Here is a 23,798-nt window from a genome sequence, read left to right on the forward strand (position 1 = left end):
GCCATCACTGGAAAGAGAGGCCCATTGGACATGCAAACTTTATATGCCCCAGTACAGGGGAATGCCAGGGCCAAAAAAATGGGAATGGGTGGGTAGGGAAGTGGGGGGGAGGGTATGGGGGACTTTTGGGATAGCATTGGAAATGTAATTGAGGAAAAGATGTAATAAAAATATTTAAAAAAAAAAAGAAAGACTAGTTTCAGGATTAAAAACAAACAAATTCTCAAAAACAATTTCACTTAATAGACTACATATTCTCATATTATTCTATCTTCTAGCAACTGTATGAAAACCACAGTATTCACCACCTTCAATGTTAATGTTCTTAAAGAAATAGGGAGTTTAAAATACAAGTAGATAGATATAACATATAAAAAATATTTTTTTCTTAAGTAAAAATTCCAGAGATCATATCATAATGTCATTAAGTATTCTGCAGAAATGATTTAAAGAACAACAACTATTAAATTACTAAAAATTCAAATTTACATTTATTTGTTTAGTTTCAAAAGTATAGCTATGTTTTGGGGATATTTATTATTCAATGCTTACAACATTTGTCCTCTGAACATGTACAACTACAATTGATCATACATGGTAAATTTTCATGGTGAAATATATCATTTGAAAACAGAAAATGGCATGCATTCAGTAAAATATGCACAATTTGCATGCAACACTTTGTGTGTATGTGTGTGTGTGCCAAAACATGAATGAACACATGTGTGTGTATGTGTCTTGTGTGTAAACTAAGAAGATAAAGAGAACCAATGTGTTCATATTTATCACATTTTACAAAACCTATACAACACTTTCTTTAAAGTGTACATATTGTTTTTTAACAAACAAAGAAATTATTGAGACATAAAATTAAATTCACGAATTTACTATTTCCACTGACAATAGCTATTACCTATTCATTTTCTGTCCTTAGTGTTTGATGCTCAGCTCCTCAGTGGTAGAGCTGTTTCATTACTTCACTCCTAGAATCTCTATCTTCTCATAATATACTTCTTTCTCATAGAAATGAAGTATCATTCCAATGCACTCAAAATATAGTTCCTGATTTCCAAGCAGATCATTTAAATTCTATTTCAATTTCAAATATAATAAATCAATGTTATGAAGACAAAGAAGTGGGGACTATAGATTATAAGTAAGAAATAGAGTTTTAAAGTTTCCCTTACTTTTTAATTGCATTGTTTTATTATAACTATGTGTAAATATGGTTAGTTTACACAACTTACATTATTCAAATTGATCCATGATACAACACAGGGTATGGGTTAATGAAGATCTAGATTCACATACCTTTGTTATTATCCATTCCCCCCACTGCATAAAGAGTTCCAACTGTAGATTTTCTGGGCTTAGTTCTTGGGCTTTGCATTAAAGTTCTTCTTTCGGGCAATAGATGATATTTCATTGCTTCCAGAATCAGTTTTTGACATTCCAAATCATTCTTGAATAGTGCATGGTTTTCAAGGTCAGCCAGTATCTGTGAATAATACACAGTCACTGTTAATAGTGTATGCTAAATTGGTGAGTATATGCTCTATGTGCTGACATTAGAAGCTTAATTTCTTTGCCATGACTCTTACATTTGGAACACAGGATAGCAATCTTTCCTATTTTTATTTCGAAATATTCACATTGGAACCAAAATATTTAAATGTGGGATTGTTGCAGTTAATAAACTGATTCCTTAAAATTCATTAATCTTCCAATTTTGATATATGTGTAGAATGTCATTAATATTAAAAGGGTGAACCTAAAAGTCTTGACATTAATGTGACTTCTAGCTAATTAGATTGGATTAATTTGGGCTTATAAATAATTATGTGTTCTTTTTTATCAAAATGCAAAATAATATTAAGAAAATATTTTAATAACTATAAGCTCAATTTTTGAGTATTAATCTTTAAAAGCTGAATATTTGTGGCATTTTTACTTTAGTGGATAAAATTATTTTAATAGTTTAAGATAATTAAATTAGATCTTTAAATTAATTTCAATAAGTAATAAATACACTCTACTGTCATTTTCTTGATATTTGTAATGTTGCATGTGGATTAAAGTCTTCTGTTTACATTCATATAGTTTCCAACCTTTATTTGAAGATAATTGTTGAATAGCAAATCATTAGTAAGTTCAACTTTAATTTCAAAAGTGGATATCAATGTTAGTCATTGAAGTGCTTCTAATTTTCTTAATTTTGTGTCCTGTATAATGCATTAACATAAATAGTTTGTATTATATAAAGGAAACATTAGCTACCTATCACAGCTTGTCATATCTAAGTAAACATATAGAATTCTGTGAATTAGATAAAATTTTTGATGATATTCAGTTTGCTTTTTTGTTTCAACATTTTTCAAAATACTCATACTGATCCTTTTTACCACTTAACATACACTTCTTTAAAATATTAAAACACATTACATATTATCATAGTTAAACACAACAAACCATGCATTTATAAGTCTTATAATATCACAGTCTTATTAAAGTATATTTAGTCTAACTAATATTAATGTAAAATTTTTATGGTTTTGCATTATACAGAGTCTTCTTATAAGAAAAATTAATTTCACTAAGGGAGTTCAAATTTGACCAATATACTCATAGATATTTGAAAGTATTTATTTTCTAAACTATTACTTAAAGTAGATTATTATTATAATTATGATATATGGTCCTAGGATCCCTAGATTCTCTACGACATTTAAGATGAACCAATGTTGAATTGTGTAAAAGGTTTTTTTTTGCATCCAATTAGTTTATCCTATGATATATGTCTTCAAATTTGTTTATGTAGTGAAATATATTTGTTTATGTCTCTTTGTTGAACTATTCCTGTATCATTGCTAAAAACTGGTAGATGATATTCTTGATGCATTATTTAACTAAACTTGCATGCATTTTGTTGAGAATATTTTAGTCCACATTTTATCAAAGATATTAGAATGAAATATAATTTTTCTCATGATCTTATTCTGGATATGGAATATAGGTAATATTGCCTTCTAAAAATGAAGATTTTTTATTGTTCACTATTTTCCAGAATCATTTGAGAATGAATTTTAAATTTTATCTTTGAAGATCTCATAAACTTCTATGCTTCACTCATGTGTCTTTGGAAATTTTTTATATGGGAAGCATTTTAATCACAGCTTCCTCTTTACTCAATGTTATGGGTTAATTTGAATTATGAATTTCACAGGCAAATGGTTGGGGCTTGAAACAGTCATCTTAAGTAAGGAAACCCATACACAGAAAGACAAACCTTATATTTCAAATGATTTACAGATATTTTATATCTACAGATTAATTCATCTCTTAACATTTACACAGATACTTCTATTTGCCATTGATGATGACTAACTGAGAAACATGTAACCAGTCCAGGTACATGGAATAAGAGAGTAAATTGATTTAAATGGGACATCTGTATCATACCACTTCATTCCAGGACCAAAAGTAACTGACTGAAGATAATGTGGGAAGAATCTAGGAAATAGAGATAGTAGCTGAACATAATAAAATAATGTCTTCTGAACATAGCATGACAATTGTACAGACTGCCCTCTATACTGCTTCTGACAACATACACAGTCCCCGTGCAAGGAACAAAGTACCCACACTGTGGTCTTCTTTCTTCTTGATCTTCATATGGTCTGTAAATTGTTTCTTGGCTATTTGAAATTTCAGTACTAATATCCACTTATCAGCGAGGTCATACCATGTGTATTATTTTGTGATTGGGTTACCTATCTCACATAGGAAGATATTTTCTAGTTCCATCCATTTGCCTAAGAATTTCATGAAGTCATTGTTTTTAATAGCTGAGTCATTGTGTAAATGTACCATATTTTCTGTATCCATTCCTTTGTTGAAGGACATCTGGGTTCTTTCCATCTCCTGGCTGTTATAAATAAGGCTGCCATGAACATACTGGAGCATGTGTATTTATTAAATGCTGGAACATCTTTTGGGTATATACTCATGAGTGGTATAGTTGTGTCTCCAGGTAGTACTATGTCCAATTTTCTGAGAAACTGCCATACTGATTTCCAGAGGGGTTGACAATATCCAACAACAACAACAATAAAGCAGCACAGATCCATTTTCTCCAAGAGTATAGATCCTGAAAATTCTACCATGCTCCAGTGGTAACAGGATTTACAACCAAGAATCCTTGACCAATGTAATTTGGAAATGATGAGTGAAAAAGAAAAAGAAAGAAAAAACACAAGTCTGGTAGGTAAGGAAGTAGGAGAAGATCTCAGAGATGTTGGGAAAGGTAGGAAAATGATTAAGTCTAACTGTATACATTTCTTAAATTTATTTTTATTGATTATTTTGTTTATTTACATTTCAAATGTTATCACTTTCCTGTTTTACCCACTGCAAATCCCCTATCCCCTCCATACCTGCTTCTATGTGGGTGCTCCCCCATCCTCTCACCCACTCCTGCCTCACTGCCCTAGCATTTTCGTAACCTGGGTAATGGAGCCTCCATAGGACCAAGGGCTTCCCTTGCCTCATTGATGCCAGATAAGGCCGTTCTCTGCTACATATGGAGTTGGAGCAATAAGTCCCTCCATGTGTACTCTTTGGTTGGTAGTTTAGTTCCTGGGAGCTCTGGGGGGGTCTGGTTGGGTGATATTGTTCTTTCTATGGGGTTACAAACCCCTCATCTCCTTCAGTCCTTCCCTTAACTCCTCCATTAAGGTCCCTGTGCTCAGTCTGAAAGTTGGCTGCAAGCATCCGGATCTGTGTTGGTCAGGCTCTGGCAGAGCCTTCAGGAGACAGCTATATCAGGCTCCTGTCAGCAAGAGGTAGTATCTGACTTTTGGTGTCTGCAGATGGGATGGATCCCCAGCTGGGGCAGTTTCTGCATGACTTTCCTTCAGTCTCTGGTCTACTCTTTGTCCCTGTATTTCATTTAGACAGGAAAAAGCATGGGTTAAAATTTTGGAGATGGGAGGATGACCCTATTCCTCAACCAGGAGCCATGCCTAACTTCTGGATATGGTCTGTCTTCCCTTTGTTGGATATTTCAGCTAATGTCATCCCTGTTGGGTCCTGGGAGCCTCTTGCTTTCATTAAATTACCAGTTATAATTTTTTAAAATCTTCAATAAATATTAATAATTAAAATGTAATTTTAAAGGGAAGAAAGCTAGAAGAATTTCTACAAAATATATTAATCACATCCATATCTTTCATATGTTCATGAATTCATGGTAATCTAGAGAATAATATTGAGTAAAGACTTAAAGAAATAGGTGAGGTGAATATAGATCAGAGCAGCAGTAACACTTGGTCATTGAGTTATTTGATTTATAAATTATGTCACATTTGACCAAAAAAATGATACAATTTTATATATTTCTTATTATTTAAGATCTGACTTCTCAATAGAGTCTTTAAAAGCCATTTACAGGTATGATGCAGAATCTAAGACACCATGCATGCAATCTCAGAGTATAAAACCAGCAAATCTTTTAATCACCATAGATGGAGAAAAATGAAACATTCCATAATAAAACCAAATTTAATCAATTTATATCACTAGGGAGCAAAAAATATGGAACATACACACACATCCCTCACTACCACCACCACTACCTTTATCACCATAAACAAAAACAAAAACAAAACAATAAAAACAAATAAAACAAGACTCTAGATATCGCTGAACATCAGTGCTCTCAATTACTTAACAAAAAAGACATCTTCTGCTGGATCAAAGAACCCCACCTCAACATGAAGAATAAATGATGTTTTCCCTCAGGGTAAATTTATCTCAGGATAAAATTTTAGAAAAAAATTTCAAAGCAAATGGACCTCAGAAGTAAGCTGGTGTGACAATTTTAATATTGAAGAAAATAGACTTCAAGTCAAAACTAATCAAAAAGAAATTGGGAAGGACAGTACCTAGTAATCAAAGGAAAAATACATAAATATGACATAAATTATTAATTTCTATGCCCCAATCACAAGTGTAAAAGAACTATTATTATAGTTTAATCACATATTGGTTCTCACTCACTGATAATATAAGACTTTAATATACCACTCTCACCAATGGACAGAATTTTCAGACAAAACCTAAACAGAGAAATGCTTGAACTAACAGATATTAAGAAACAAATGAACCTAAAGATATTTATTGAAAATTTCACCCAATGTGAAAGAATAAAAACTTCTTTTCAGCATCCCATGGAACTTTTGCCAAAATTAGTGATATTCTTGGTAATAAAGCAAGTCTCAACAGATATAAAAAATATTAAATGAACACCCAGCATCCTATCAGATCCCCATTGTTTACAGCTGATAAACTCATAGAAACTGAACCACTCTCTACTCAATGAAAAGTGATGAATAAAAAGTGAATCAAGACAGAAATAAATTAAACACCTTCTATATTTGATAGAAAATAAATACAGAAGATATTGTAGACATATATGACAAAGTAAAAGCAGCTCTAAGAGGCAACTTCATTCCAATACATGCCTACAAATAAAACATGGGGAGCTCAAATACTTGTAACTTAACAGCACCACTTAAAACTCTAAAATGGAAGAAATAAATAACATGCAAAATAAGTTGATTGCCAGAAACTCAGGGCTAAAGATCAATAAAACAGAAATAACAAACAACACAAATAATCAATGAAACAAAAAGTTGGTTCTATGAGAAAATTCAAATAATTGACAAGCTTTTATCCAAATTAACTAAAAAGCAGAGAAGGATTATCCAAATTAACAAAATGGAAATGGAAATGTGGAAATAACAAGTACTGGTGAAGTTCAGAGCATCAGAAGGAAAGACTTTAAAAATGTGTACTCTACCAAACTGGGAAATGAATAATTTTCTCAGTGTGTACCACTTGAAAACCAAAATCAAGATCATATAGTCAACTTAAACAAACATATGTATAGCCATTAGTGCTTTAATAATTTTATGGGTACACCATTACCCTGATAACTCAACCACATAAAATACCAACAATGCTAGAGAATTACAGACTCATTTAAGATAATATCATAGATGTAAAGCTACTCAATAAAATACTTGAAAACCAAATCAAAGCACATATCAAAAATCATTTAACCTACTCAAGTATGATTCATCTCACAAATGCAGAGATGGTTTAGCATACTCTTGAAGAAATATTCAACATCCTCACCCATCAAAGAAATGTAAATCAAAACCTCTATGAAATTTCATCTTACAATTGTCAAAATAGTTAAGCTCAATGACACAAGTGATAGCTCATGCTGGCAAGGATGTGGTATAATGGAAATTAATTATTGCTATCTGGAGGATAAACTTGTATAGCCACTATGGGAAAAAAAAGAGTGGCATTTCCTCAGATGTGGGAAGCAATCTACCTCAAAAACAAGCTATAATACATTTGGGCATAAACCAAAGAACATTTTACCCTACCATAAGGTCACTTGCTCAGCTATGTTCATTGCTTCTTTATTCACAATAACCAGAAACTGGAAAAAATATAGATACCTCTCAACAAAAGAATGATTTAAAAATCATGGTATACTTACACATAGGAGTATTATTCAACTGTTGAAAATTGACATCATGAAATTTGCAAGCACATGGATGTAAATTTAATAATAACATTGAGATTGAGTTAATCCAGATACAGAAAGATAACTATAGCATAGATTCTCTTATATGTGGATATGAGCCACTAAGCTTTAACCAAGCTGCAATCTACAGACCCATTGAGGTTCATTATAGATGAAGGGACTGAGGGGATACATGGATATCCCAGGGAAGGGGAAATAGATTTTATGGGTGAACTTGAGGAAGGGGTGAAAAACGGAGGATCAGGTAGGGAAAGTGATGTAATCCTGGAAAGAGTGCTAGGACTGAGTTGTATTTGAGGGGTAGTGTGGAAATATACCACAGCAGAAGCTTCCGGAAATATACTACAGCAATCCTAAAGTCTTCAAACAATGAAGGGGACCAACTTGCCACTTCTTGTTACCAAAGGAAACTTTTAGTAATAGGATTGGGTTACCTAAAGTTGAGTTTTTGGCCTAATGTGTCCTCAAACAGCCCACACCTTTGCCAGAAAAATAAAACAAAACAAAACAAAACAAAACAAAACAAAACAAAACAAAACAAAAGGAAAGCAACTGACAGCAACATTTTGTAGCTGATGCATTTTGTCATGTGTCTTATTGAACATGGAGAGGCTCAGCTGGTGCCTACAATGACCCTTCATTCCTGTGACTATCTTTTGTGTGGGAAAGTACTTTACAGGCCACCAAAAGCAGAACAAATCCACCAAACGCAGACAAAAACAGAAGAAAACAAAACAAAACAAAACCACAGACAAAACACTTTGATCTACCATATTGTCTTGCCTGAAAAATATGCTAAAGCAGTAGTGGCACTAAGATTGTGGAAATAACTAGATTTGAGTTACAGCCCACTCCTCAAGATTGAACCTATGCACAACACTACTTGAGTGACCACCAACAAATGATGAGATAGTTCAGAGACCTAGGGTAAAACCTAATATTGCTGTTCAAAAAGAAAACAAGAAAAAAAACTGTAGTGATAAAACGACTCTTAATTATATTCCTCTATACTCATAGATCAGGGCCTTGGTGAACCATCATCAGAGAAACTTCCTCTTATAGAAGATTGGAACAAATACAGAAACTCACAGCCAAACGTATGAAAGACCGTAGAGAAAGAGAGGGAGAGGGAGGCAGAGAGGGAGAGTCAGAGAGACAGAGACACAGAGACAGGAAGATAGCGGGCAAAAGAGAGGCAGAGAGACAGAGAGAGAGAGAGAGAGAGAAACAGAGACACAAACAGAGACCTTGGAACATTCATCTTTAAATGGGATGTCACAAACAAGTCCCTTCCCTCAGAGCTTATAGACCTCCTGGAAGAGCAGAAACAATGTCAGAGGCACAGGGGATGGAGGTCACCCGGAAAGTAAGCCCCTCTTTGTCAACTGAGGAAAACACATAAAAAAAAAATCACAGAGATGGAACCAGCAATCACAGGGCCTCCACAAATCTGCCCCAAATTTTCCATGTTTATATTATATGGATTTTAATTTAGTTTTTTTTTTTTTTTTTTTTTTTTTTTTTTTTTTTTTTTTTTTTTTTTTTTTTTTTTTTTTTTGGTTTTTCGAGACAGGATTTCTCTGTACAGCACTGGCTGTCCTGACACTCACTTTGTAGACCAGGCTGGCCTCAAACTCGGAAATCTGCCTGGCTCTGCCTCCCGAGTGCTGGGATTAAAGGCATGCGCCACCACTGCCCGGCTAATTTACTATTTTTATGGGACTCTGAATAGGCTTCTGATACTCAGGCCTTCCCCTTGGCTTTTCCTTTTCCTCTTTTTCCTTTGTTCAACTTTAATTTGATAGTTTCCATTTTATCTTTTTAAAATTATTATCATTTTGATTAATTAATTTATTTTTTACACTCCATATTTTAACCCCCCTGATCCACCCTCCATCTGTTCCACATCCCATACCTAATCCCCACCCCCATGTCTCTTTGTGGATGTCCCCACCCACCACCCCACCTGACCTGTAAACTCCCTGGGGCCTCCAGTCTCTTGAGGGTGAGGTGCATCATCTCTGAATGAACACAGACCTAGCAGTACTCTGCTGTGTGTGTTGGGGGCCTCATATCAGCTGCTGTATGCTGCCTGCTTGATGGTCCAGTGTTGGAGAGATCTTGGGGGTCCAGAATGAGACTGCTGGTCCTCCTACAGGTTTGCCCTCCTCCACAGCTTCTTTCAGTCTTTCCCTAATTCAACAACAGGAGTCAGCTGCTTCTATCCATTGGTTAGGTACGACTATCTGCATCTGACTCTTTTAGCTGCTTGTTGAGTCTTCTGGAGTGCAGCTATGCTAGATCCCTTTTTGTGAGTGCTCCATAGCCTCAGTAATAGTGTCAGGCCTTTGGACCTCTCCTTGAGCTGGATCCCACTTTGTCCCTGTAGCTGGACCTTCTTTTCCTCAGGCTATTCTCTATTTCCATCCCTGAAATTCTTTCAGAGAGGAACAACTGTGGGTCAGAGTTTTGACTGGGATGGCAACCCCATCCCTCACTTGATGTCTCATCTTCCAGATGGGGGTGGGTTCTATGTCCTGTCTTCTTGCATGGAGTGGGCTCTATAAGTTCCCAAGTGAGGACACCTCAGTCCCATTTGGGAGACAGAAGAAAGCAATCACAAGAGGGAAGCAAGGAAGGAACCTGGGATGGAAAGTGGACTAGGGGGTGGGGTGGGGTGGATGGGGGGAAGGGAGTGGGGAGTGAGAGGGAAACCTGATCTTTATTGGGTGAGGGGAAAGGACTGAAGCCCCTAGGGCCAACAAAAAGAATGGAAACAGGCAACCTCAGGAGGCAGGAGGTAGGGGGGACCCTCCAGAATGCACTAGAGGTCAGAGACTCCCAGGACTCAAAGGGAGGGATCTTGGATGAAATGCCAGACAGTAAGGAGAGAGAACTGTTTTATCTAATGTTTTTATGTTTATCTTATGTTTTATCTTTATGTTGTTGTGTTTTGTTGTTGTTAAAAAAAAATCTGAGCAGTTTAAGTATTTTCCTTTTTGTTTGCTTTTCTTTTTACAGTCCTTTTATTTAGTGATGCTGGAATTGAATCCAGGACTTCACACATAAAATGAAAGCATATCGCCAAATGAGCTAAATCCCCATCTTCAAGTACTTTCAAAATAATCTTTTCAGAAATACAATTTTGATTTTCCTGGAATTGATAAAAGAATATTTATCAGTCTTATTTTTGATATTGGGTATCTTCATTAAAATTCCACTCCTGTGGTTATGTCTATAAACCAAATTCATTAATATTAAAAGTGACATTCTTTTGAGAAGGAAGTGAACTGCATCCCGTCTGTCTCTTGTGCTTTGTGTTTGAAACAAATGAATAAACTGGATGCTAAATCATTTTTATTTTGCATAAACTGCAGAAAATGGTTTCTCTTTTAATATACTAGGATAGGTATCAGGCAAACAATATGTGTGTAGAAGACATTCCATGGGATAATCATGGTATCACTTAATTTAAGCATACCCTGAAACTGTTAATTATTTTAAGGAGCTGGTGAAAGGCTTCAGTGTTCACACAATTCAGAGGCAACACAGTAACCATTTCTTAGGTTCAGCTGCCACTTTTCAAGAGTGTAACACAGTTCCAGATGCCCTGGACCATTTTCTCTATATTCCCATGTTTCTGCTCTTAAGTTCCCAGTCAAACACAAAAAGGAAAACCATGTCCGAGATGCTGCAAATTGTATTATTCCTTCCTTTACCACTTCTGGAGCTTTTTACCAGAGACTGCTCCAGTACATGCTGGGGTTGGTGCTGCCTTAACTCCCATAGAAGAAACCAGCTTAGCGGTGCACAGATAAACTGTCAATCTGTAGCCTGGATGACGCTCAGTATCCCTAACCAAATAGATTTTCAATCCAAGTTCCATTAGCCTCCATTGAAAACATTCTAATGACATAATCAGAATCTGGTCTAAGTGACTTGATTATCTGTATATGTGAATATAAATGAAAACTACACAAGCAAAAAATGTTTTCCATGTCTGTCTCAAACTGACTTGTAAAGCTTATGTCAGAGACATCTGAAAGAATTTACCTGAAACATTTCAAGAAACAAGTAGAGACATTTTATGAAAAGAAAAAAAGCAGGTTCATTATCTTATTTTAAGTACAGAAATCTCTGATTGTCTTAAGATGAAAAGTAATTGGAAAACTTGCAATTTCAATACGAATAATAACAACTTAATCAAAACAAGCAGAGCTCATAAAATTAACCCAAATAAGGGATTTTATTAGTCATAAGTGAAGTGGGACTTGTGCTGGTATAATTTATGATTAACATTTATTTATTGAACATGAGTTTATTGTTTCACTTGGAGAAAGCACAGAATTTTAAAGCTGAAAAAATTCATCCCATGTATGGTAAGAACATTACTTTATTCTTGAACATATGTCTCCTAATAAGTTCACTGATTCACTCATTTATTGCGTCAATTTTGGCAGCAGTACTTTGTCCCAGCAAGATCATAGATCGATCCAGAATATCTGTGGCTTAGTTGTATACCAACATGTTTATCCTTATGGCACTAGAAAGGCTTTCTTAATTTATCAATGTTCTGGTTACAATTGAAGCATAGCTTCTTCATTAATCAGTAGCTATCACTCAGTATCTTTAGGCTGCTATGCCAATTGATGTCTTATGGTGTCCTGCCTCATCTGCTCATCCACTTTTCCCTTGAATCTGTATGTGCATTTTAGATTTTCTAATATATTTCTATTGAAATAAATCATTCTATCTTTAATCATAGCCCTTGCATCCCAATTACCACCTCAATATCTCTCTTTCTATCAGGCACTTTTCCATTTCAGTCCTTTTTTAAAGACTTAGAAAATCCAATGTTGTTTGAATATTTATGATATACATAACTCATATGCATACAACTGCACATAAATAATTAATTATACCTTTTGACAATACTGTTAATAGACATTATAACAGACAAGCACACATATGTGTGTGTATCTATTTGCTCCGCTAATGATTATATGTAACTTCCTAACTTACACACTTATTTTAATTAAAAGCAGGCTGGAAGAAAACATTTTGTAGCATCTATTATATATAAACTTACCCCTCAAGTATATTATTGGAGAAGATTTTATTGCAGGTGATAAAATTCATCATGATTAATCAGCGCGTTTATGCTTCCCTTCCTCTTTAATATAAATGTTTCCAAGTACCAACACTGAACTTTTAAGTCAATTTTATTAACTCCATGATGAAAAAAGAACCAAAATTACAGGAAAGCCATATGTTTGTATTCTGTGTATACACTATGAATGTTACCAAAGAGACACTAGTATACATGGTAAAACAGAACTCATGAAGTATTGCTGCCCTTTGATTTGGAGGAAGTAATACATTTAGCATGTTAAATAAAGCTGTAGCAAGAGATTGTTTAAGTCTCATCACTTCTCTTCAGAGCTAAACTGCCTGAGAGCACACCCACAATGCCATTGATAAATATTTTGACACCTTAATGAAATTAATTTTACTAGATAAGTTAGCAAATATTTATATCAGGGTTGCTGATTTTTCTTTAGACTGCTTACACTTTTCTAAAGGTGTGAGCAGAGCACTATGCATCTGATGGCTATTATGTGCCTAACTTTATTGCTGATTCTCATCTTCACTTTGACCATCTCCTTAATTAGAGAGCTAACTCCTTGCCTGGAGACAAGAACATTTGTGAGTGACCAGAAGATTATATTCTCAAGTGACTGGTAGCCCTCTAAAAAGCAAGCAGTGCTAGAAAGAAAACAAAGCAACAATTTCCCCCTCCTTTCTGCCACATTATATTTTAAGTATGTCGGTTATGTGGTGGAAACAGCTGTGAACATGCTAACATTAAAGTGCAAGACAGCCTTTAAAGATACCGCATTCGGATTAACATTGAGGACACTTGATTTTTGTCATTTTTAAGCAATACATGCCTTCAGCTAAACATTAATTTTTCTTTAGTCTTATAATTTTTATGCAGGCCCTTTTAATTTGTAATTTATCTCACACTAATTATAAGGTATCCATATATGTTGCCTTCTTCATTTCACTTAGGGAAGATAGAGAAAGAATTTTAATCACATCGTATTTGCAGATTTCAACTTTCTTCAGATTTATTCTGATCAAAGCCCTACATTCCCCTTTTGATCATCATCAGTAAAATCAGTTACTGTGAACACATCAAGGTGAATGCATCTTGCAAGTCAATAAGGGATTGGGATTATCCTCCCACCGAATGACTATTCCACTGGGCATGAACTTCATAGAGTTTGTAAAGGTCGGATAAGAAATCAGCTACCTAAATACTCTACTAGAAAGAACTTTTCAGGGATAAGTTTAAGCACAAATTTATTTATCTTTATACCAGAAATAATAAAATCATTTGGAATGTGTTAAAGCCTTTGTAATTTGAACATGTTGTAACATAATAGAACTCTGGTTATTATTGTCTAATGCTAATGGTTAAGCCATAGTATATTTGGCTGTGTAGAACAAATGTCAGATTGTTAAGCTCACGGGACAGGATTTGTTTACTGTTTTCATAATGAGATCTATATAAAATGGCATTTTCAGTAAATCTCATTATAAAACCTGAAATACTTAAACTTTTACTTGACAAACAGGAAATACGCTTCAGTTTTCCAGTGCAGGAACATGATTTCTGAGCAGGTATCAAGAAGCACAGGTACTGAGGTCAACAATTAACAAATGCACATCATGAAACTAAACATCTTCAGAGGAAGTAAAACAAGCATTGGAGTTAAGAGGCAGTCTTCAGAATGGGGAAAATTCCTGATTAATCATAAGTCTAAAAGAAGGCTAGTACTTTCATTGCTCAAAAAATTAATACGTTGAAGCATGTGAAATCCTCACATGATCTTCTGCACTTCTCAAAAGAAAGTGGGTCACTTCTGAGGCTCTTTCTATTATAGCTTTCCAGGTTCTTATTGACTCTACTCTACTGTGACTGCTGTTCTTTCTCCTCATTCCATGGAGCTGACATCTTCATTATGCTAGGTTCTCCTTCTGCATCTAGGCTTCACATCATACCTCACATACACTCCCTTCATGGAGTCAAGTCTACACTGCTCTGCATGACACCTTCATGCCTTTGAAACCAATACCATCGACGTGACTCTCACACATGACCAAGTCCTGGTGCACCACAACGTCCAACCTTGACTATCTCTGAAACACAGCTTCTTTGTCCTCTCAGAAAACACTTAGCAGAAGATTTTACCTCAGTGTTGCTGATTTCCTCTTCAGGCACCACTAACCAGCATCAATTGTCTCACTAGTTACTTCTATTCTTACCTCTAAAGCCAAAAACAAATGTACAAAGCTGCTGAGTTCATCTGCTTGCTGGGGCAGAAACATGGCCCCTTCTATTACATTATCACCAGCTTTCTATTTTTCAACAATTTCCCTACCTATGCTTGGCTGTCCTGGAACTTGTTCTGTAGAAAATCCTTGAACTCAGAGATATGCATGGCCCTGTCTCCCGAATCTGTAATATTGAAGTTACCTTGGAGACCCCAAAATTTTGTGATGCCAGAGCTATGGGGTAGCTGCTCAGGAAAATTGTTTTCAGGAATAAAACCAGCCAAAGAAAAAGAACTGTGCTACAGTGAACAAACCAGAAAGGAGTGGGAGACCTGAACAACACTTTGACATCAGATATGGATCTGCAGAGTTTAGAGATTCCCCAACTGGCTTTTGGTATTCTTATGGTCCAGCATTTCCTCACAATGGCATTTAGGAAGGGTAATGTATATACTGTGAATTTGGAGGTATGCTCCTATGCTATTTTTTTTTAATTATAGGGGATTACATTTACATGATAGGATGAATCTCAGAAGAGTCTTTGAATATTGGAATTTTGCCATTTTTGGGACAGGTATAGATGATGGGGACTTTTAAAGTTGGAGCTCAAGTATTTTGCAGTATGCTATGTTTAAGTGTGGTCCACATACACCTACATGTTTGAACAATCATATGGGGGACACAGAGTATTAGTTTAAATACACTTGTCCCAGGAAGTAGAACTATCATAAATTGTGGCCTTGTTGGAAGAAGTTCATCACTGTGGGGATGGTATTTGAAGTTCGACTCAGTGCTGAAGAGACCCTCCAATTGGCTAGCTCAAAGACAGTCTCTTTCTGACTGCCCTTGGATAAAGATGCAGAACTCTCAGTTCCTTCTTCAGCACTATGTTTGCCTGCATATCTACCATGTTTCTTGCTCTAATGAAAATAGACTAAACCTCTGAACCTTTAAGCTAGCCCCAATTAAATATTTGCATGTACAAGAAAGAAGTAAGTTGAATCTCAAAAACAAAAAACAAACAAACAAACAAAAAAACAAGAAGAAGAAGAAGAAGAAGAAGAAGAAGAAGAAGAAGAAGAAGAAGAAGAAGAAGAAGAAGAAGAAGAAGAAATAAGTTGAAGCATTATGAAAAGAAATAGCCCGATTAAAATTTGGGACATGAAATAAAGGTAAAATGAAATGCCTGACAGTAGGGAGAAGAAATTTATAGAGCCCATCTCCATCAGGAAGACAGGGCATCAAGTGAGGGACGGGGTTCCTATACTACATTCACATCTCTGACCCATAACTGTTCCTGTCTGAAAGAATTACAGGGATGGAAATAGAGAGGAGCTTGAGAAAATGAAGGTCCAAAGACAGACCCAAATTGGGATCCAGCTCAAGGGGAGGTACAAAGGGCTGACACTATTATTGTGGCTATGGAACACTCACAAAAAGGGATCTATCATGACTGCCCTCCAGAAGACCCAACAAGCAGCTGAAAGAGTCAGATGCAGATATTTGCACCCAAGCAATGGACAGAAGCAGCTGACCCCTATTGTTGAATTAGGGAAGGCTGAAAAAAGCTGAGGAGAAGGGCAACCATGTAGGATGACCAGAAGTCTCAATCTGGACCCCTGAGATCTCTCAAACACTGGACCACCAAACAGACAGTATATACCAGCTGACATGAGGCCCCCAATACACATACAGCAGAGTACCACTGGGTCTGTGTTCATTCAAAGATGATGTACCTAACCCTCAAGAGACTGGAGACCCCAAGGAGTTGAGAGGTCAGGTGGGGTGGGGGTTGGGGTCGTCTACATGGAGTCAGGGTGGGGTGGGGAGGAGGTGTGGGATGTGGAGCAATCCAGTTGGAGGGTGGATTGGGGGTGGGGTGGGGAATGGAATATGGAGTGTAAAAAATAAATTAAAAATAAAATAAAATAAATGTGACAAGTAACAAGTATCAACAATAAATTAAAAACAAAACAAAAACAAAAAAATCTTAAAAGAATAAAAATGGTTCATATATATATATATATATATATATATATATATATATATATATATCTCAAACATGATGTGTTTGGGCATGAAAAAAAATGAAAATTAACATAACTTAGAGCTTACTCATGTCCCTGTCAAAACAATGTGTTTTTATTTTATCTGATCATTCCTGGGACAGTAATCTTGGCAAGGTCATACATTGTTCTTGTGTGAAAATCTACACCATATCCAAGGATAGTCATGTAACCATGATATTAACATTGGAGATTGTATTTTCAAGTGTTACTGTTACAATTATTATCCCACTAGCTTTTTCATCATAGCCTTGTAAGGATAGGTTAGGTATTGTTTTATCCTTTTGAAGCCACCTTCTTTATAGCATTTACTTTTTTCTAAATTGATGGTGATAGTCAATGTTCAATTTATCTGTAACCTCCCATAGCTATCAGTTCCAGTTGCTACATGTTATTTATATATTTTAACCTAAGACTAACTGTACAATAGTTGAGCTACTGGCTTGGGTTTCCCCAGAGCACTGAAATATCTACTAATTATGTGTCAACTTCAAAATTGTCTTCCCTAGGCCCAGTGGGCAATACATATTGAGGCCAAAACTCCCCTTTTATGTATAAATTAGGAGTTTCAGAAAAGTTGGATGACAATACTAAATGAAGGATACAGAAACCGGAAATATAGCAGCTCTTCAAAAATCCCTTAGTTCCATGTTTTCTACTGTTGATGGCAGATCATATGATAACTATATATACTTTCACATGCAACATACTAGAAAGAAAATACATTTATATCCATGATTGCTCCACATTATCAAAAAGAATCTGCAGTTAAGAGTCATAATGGAGGCTTAAAATCATGTGCATAAGTGGTACTACAAATGTGCATATATTCTCACATATAACCCAAAAGGAGCAAGTAAAATTTCAAAATAGGCACTGAAAAAGATAATCATTAGTAACTAATATTAAAGAGTAATAATGATAAATAATAATTTGAAAACAAAAGTGATGAAATATTTATTTCTGGCATTTCTCATTCAACATTAAAAACCAAGTAAACTTTGCATTAATAAAATCTGAAGAGTCCAAGTTATGACAGGGAGCAACAACTACATATCCTAACTGTTCCCCTATAAGTAATAGCGGCTCTATGTCTAATGAAGTGTAACTGATATGCATGAATATTCTATGCATTCACATGGTAAATACAAAAATATTAAAAAATATATATCTATTCATATGCTTTTTCCTTTATTCTCCTCTTATATATTATATCCTGATGGTGATGATGAAATGATGATAATGATGATCATGATGATGATGATGAAGAATACAAAAACAAAATGCAAAATAATATCATGAAATCTGGTTTTTGCTGGCTAACCACTCCTGGACATTAAGCCATCCCTAGTGGATGATTAATATAATCAGTTAAATTTCACTGGAGAAATTTTTTTCTTGCCACTCCCTTCCCTGCAGAAAATACCAATTACAAATAGCTATTTGTCTTAATGTAGGATTTTGTGTGCACTTTCCCTTCTCAGTAGCAGGGATTTTGTCCTTCTTCATTAATTTTTGCAATACTTGTGAGTACTCTCCCACTCTCTCTTACATATTGAAGACAGTGTATTATCAGATTCATCCATTACCACTGTGTCTTACAGTCTTTCTGCTTCCTCTTCCACAGGGTTCCATGAACCTAGAAGTTTTGATTAGAAGACTCCATTCAGAGCAGAGAGCTGATCAATCTCTTTGATTTTCACACATTGTTTCCTTTGTGTTAATTACCACCTACTACAAGAAGAAGCTACCATGATGAGGGTTAAGCTCTGCTCTGCACTAAGGGTATAGCAATATCATCATGAGGAGTGTCTTAGTGCTTCAATTGTTCCAATGAAGCACTATGATCAAATATCAAGTTGAGGAAAAAAGTATTTACCTCGCTTAGATTTCAACATTGTAGTCTATGATTCAAGAAAGTCAGCCTGGAAACTCAAACAGGGCAGGAATCTGGAGGCAGGGGATGATTCGAAGTCCATGGAGATGTTACTGCTTACTGGCTTGTCCACCTTGCTTTCACACAGAAGCTAGCACCACCAGCTCTGGAATATCACCACTGTCAATATGCCCTCCTTCATCAATCACTAACTAAGGAAATGTCCTAAAGTCAAAATCTTACAGAGGTGTTTTTTTTTTCAATTGATGTTCTCTCCTTTCAGATGACACTAGATGGTGTCAAGTTGAAATAATACTAGCCTGCAAAGGAGACTTATTATTATTATTATCATCATCAAACATTATTATGTTACTTTAGTAGAATAACAGTAGTATGTTTTCCCTAGGTCTGTGATTTCTCTAATCTCATGTTTGGTGTTATCTTAAAAGTTTTATGTACAGATTTCATTTTTTAGAGTGGGCCTTATATCCAATTTAAAATGTGATTTGTTACTTCTGTAATAATATTTGTCTCTCTTCTAGTAAAAAATTCTTATTTCATCATTGCATACCCCTGGTCCAGATTTTACATGAATAGGCAATAGTGAATGAAATAAATTAAAACTCATAATGACTCAAATATGTTCTTGCAGATATATTTGATTCAATCTCATGGATTTACATATGCTCATCACAATAAAGTAATATTAATTATTTTGTACAGTAATTTTTATCTAGGGCCACATACCCTTTATAGGCTTAGTCTCTGAAACATTGTCTGGTTCAAGGTAAGGTTTGGCATACAATTGTACATCAAATAAATACCAATAAAACTACATTTGAAGGAAAAGTGTATGTTGACATCCATGGGTAGGAAACAGTAGAAAAACTCATTTACAAACCCCTTCAATAAACTATAAAAGAGATGTACTATGTATTATGACTTTGAACAGTAACCAGTTATCATAGAATGGCAATGCCTGCTGTACACTTAAGCAGAAATAAATGCAAGCAGGATAAGGCAGTGAAGTAAGGGAAGACCTCTTGGGTTCTGACAAGGCACCCATGATCATCAGAAATTACTTCAGGACAAAATCATTGACCTCCATTTATAATTTTAAACATACATACTTACTCTTTCAGTAGGAACACTAAGACAAGAAAATGGTTGTGGTTTATGAGTTATTTAAAAGAAAGTATCTATCCTATTGGAGCCACTGAACTTCTGTTACATTGAAGCAATAGCTATTAACTACAGTGTGTGTAATTTTTAATAGATATTAAGAATGGTAGTCTGAGGAGATTGCATGGCCTTGGAAGCAAAAGCATAACAAAGTTCTTGCCCCTGGAGCAGAACCAGCAGGGAATGGGCCTGCAAGAGTGTTGATGGTTGCTGTGACCATGTAGCTTCTTTATACAATAATGTACACAATTGACTTTATGTTCCTCCTTTGAGAAATGTTTACACCTTTCACCCCCAAGGCTACTGGGGAACATTCTCTTTGCCAAGGTTAATGACTACATGGTAATTAGAAACATCACCAGAAACCCTGGTGTGTCCAGTGTTTCTCACCAAGGTGGTGAATGCTGTGACCTTCAGGACAGCTCTTAAGGTTGTGAGAAAGGTCAAAAATGTGGTTCAAAAATATAAAATTTCTCAACTATGTAAAATATAAGGATGCAATATGAGTTGAAAAAAAGTATTTCATAGACCTGAAAAAACAAATGCATATGCGCCATTTTGTCAGAAAGATATTAAGTAGAGAAATAATGAAGTTTAGGAGATGGTCATCCCAAAGCTGAATCTCACCTAGCTAGCTTACTGTCTGTGTATACAAAGGCAGGCAGATTTCTGAGTTCAAGGTCAGCCTGGGACAGAGCTAGTTTGGGTTCAGACATGATGTGAATGCTGGACATGATCTCAGGACAGGATCCCACCTAGCTAGTTTATTGTTTGTACCTTAAAAGGCAGACAGATCTGAGGTCATTTGCTGTGTTAAAAATATACTTGCTGTCTTTTCCTGAGAATCAAGGGGTTAAGGTCTTAAAATGATGATTTGTCAGATAATTAAAAGAGAACCTTGGGTAAGTGACTGTATTGATATGTAAATAAAAGACTGGACTTTGTATGCAAGAGTTGTGCTTTCTGAAAAACTATTGGAGCTTTTCTTTTGTAATTTCCCAGGTGGGCTTCTTAGCTTTGTTTAGAAAACCAAAGAATTTTTTTCTTGTAGGTTTTTGACCTTGGTTGGAAAGCCCATGAGCTATCCAGAGAGCTTTTGGAGTTTTATTGAGCCAGAGAGAGCTGTCTTGAGCAGAGAGCTCTCTCCTGTGTAAAACTAGCTAGGGAGCATCTTCAGGAGAACATAGAGCTGCCAGCTTTTACCCATGATTGACTTCAAGTCATTCTTTTGCTGTTCTCAAACACCCCTTCCTCAGAAACTCTTTTCCAAGCTGAGTCTACCTGTGAGGAGTTTGTTTTTCACATCCAATTTTATCTCCATCCAGAAATTAGTTCATAAACCACTGCTAAAGTACTTTGTCTGCGTTCCTTTGAGAATGGAAGCTGCAGACTTCTGTAAGCACCTCTAAGTGACAAAGCAGGAGGCTAGGGAAAGCAGCTTTTGTCCTCTCTAGGTGGAAATTGCTCTGCAACTCTAAGTTGAAGTCTTGGGGAGGAAAGGAGAGATAGAGTTATCTCTGCCCCTTTTTCTCAGTACTTGTATGTCTCTCAGAGCCTGTTGTCACATGGTAAAAGTCTCACTACAAGTTTGCACATAAGTTAAGGTCATAAATTGAATAAGAGATTTTTATGACAGAGAATGCCTACATGCATATACACTAGGAGAAATTATCTGTCTTAACATTCATCATTTATTATTAGCTTACAGATTCATGGAATGCTTAATATTAAAACTAAGTTGTCCTTGAAGGTTTGTTTAGATAAATCTAGTCAATATCTTATCTCCTGTTTTTGTACCTATGGTCCTGTGGCATTTATCTTTTTAGTGACCTTAAGTTAATGATTTTTGTAACCCCTTGGAATGTGTCCGTTGTTTCAGAAGCAATTAAACCATTTTGTTATAAAAAGGACTTGAATGTCTTTGGCAGGGGGTGCCATTCTGAACAATGGTAACCCTTGCATGCTAGATGTTTCTGCAGACTAAATGCTCTTTGTCTTTACTTACTATCTGAGTCTAAGGTCATGCTTCTATGAGTTTCTGACCCTTACACCTATATACTCCCATGCTTCCCCCAAGAAAATAATGGACTAAAATTCTGAAACTATAAGCTAGCCTCCATTAAATGTTTGTCTTTATAAGAGTTGCTTAGGTAATGTTGCCTCTTCAACAAAATTCTTTTTTGTTCCCACTGATGGCAACTAGGCCATCTTCTGATACATATGCAGCTAGAGACACGAGCTCCGCGGAGTACTGGTTAGTTCATATTGTTGTTCACCTATAGGGTTGCAGATCCCTTTAGCTCCTTGGTTACTTTCTCTAGCTCCTCCATTGGGGGCCCTGTGATCCATCCAATAGCTGACTGAGCATCCACTTAAGTTGATATGAGAGATTGGGATATTTTTGTGACAGGCCTGGTCATGCTTTTGTTTGATGGAATGTGGATCTTCTGACTCTGTAAAACAGTGGAATGTTTTAAGTGGGGCTTAGTGGGACATATTAGTAAAAGTATAGAAGACAGTGGTGGGAAGGGTATTTTGAACTGTGTAGGCCTGGCTCAAGAGTTTTGAGAGGAGAAGAATTTTAGTATGTTTCCTAGAGACAGACCATTCTTGTTATATTTTGTTGAATGCATTATGTCTTTGTCTGAAGAATCTGCCTAAGGCTAAGGTTAAGAGATTTAGATTAATTGCATTGGCAAAGGAAATCTAAATATACGACTATAGTCTAGTTATAGACTAGTATAGACTCTGTCATGATGTTCATTCTTATGAAGAGAATATTTTGCAATTAGAACAATAGGTAAGAAAAATACAAGCTTATGGTCAAAGGATTAAAGGTGTACAAGAATGTAGAATGGAATTAAATCTTGTGTTCAATGATTATTATATAGAATTAATGGCTTGGTGATCTCAGAGCAAGATCCTACCTTGCTAAACTTCTGACTTCTGAAAATGGAATTAAAGAAAAGCTTAGATTCAGGCTTCATGTTACATGCATTTAATCCCATCTCTCAGGAGGCAGAAGTTTGCAGATCTCTGAGTTCAAGCCATGCCCGGTCTACAGAGCAAGTCCCAGGACAGCTAAGCTTAGCCAGTGAAGGAAACACGAAAAACAGAAAGGTAGTGAAGATGTAATTGAATGAGAAGTCATGTTCCAGTCTCAGCAAGCAGTAAACCTTGGAATCTTCATCTACATGGTTCTGGACACAAAATCAGAAATAAACAGTCCCTCTGTTACTAAGTACAGGCTTACTTACTGTGGTCCCTGCATAGATGTTCAAGAGTCCATTGTGTGAAGCTGTTAAAGGTCATTGTGAGAAGCTGTGAAGTTAAATCCTGGATTGCCTTGGAAAACCCCTAGGTTTTGGAGATGCCATACTCATGGGATATCTGTCAAGGAAAGCTATTAACTGGGAGTGGAATCAGCTCACAAGAAAGAAAAGGGTTTCAGTCAATGAAGGTGAAAGAGGTTGGATATTTGAAGAACTCCTTAACATCAGACATGAACATAGTGTTTGGAGTTTTCTCAGCTGTTTTTCAGCTTTGCTTTGACATAGGCTTTTTTTACTGTGCTCCCTTCCCTAAATTTTGGAACAGTAATAATCCTGAGCCAGAATGTTTTGGAAGCATGCAATCTGCCTTTTGATTTTGATATTGTAGGGGATTACAGTTAAGAGATTGCATTAAATTCAGAAGTGACTGAACTTTGGAC

At 35.7% G+C, this 23,798-nt stretch overlaps 1 protein-coding gene across 1 annotated transcript in view; it reads right to left on the reverse strand.

Moving 5' to 3' along the window:
- The window catches only part of Klhl1 (kelch like family member 1), a 369,504-nt gene that overhangs the window by 122,714 nt on the left and 222,992 nt on the right, over positions 1-23,798 (reverse strand). The window contains exon 6 of the mRNA XM_021181703.1: positions 1,312-1,498. Coding sequence (XP_021037362.1) covers positions 1,312-1,498 — 187 coding nt within the window. The remainder of the gene's footprint in view (positions 1-1,311; positions 1,499-23,798) is intronic.

The sequence above is a fragment of the Mus caroli genome, chromosome 14, assembly GCF_900094665.2.
Source record: "Mus caroli chromosome 14, CAROLI_EIJ_v1.1, whole genome shotgun sequence".
Lineage (NCBI taxonomy): Eukaryota > Metazoa > Chordata > Mammalia > Rodentia > Muridae > Mus > Mus caroli.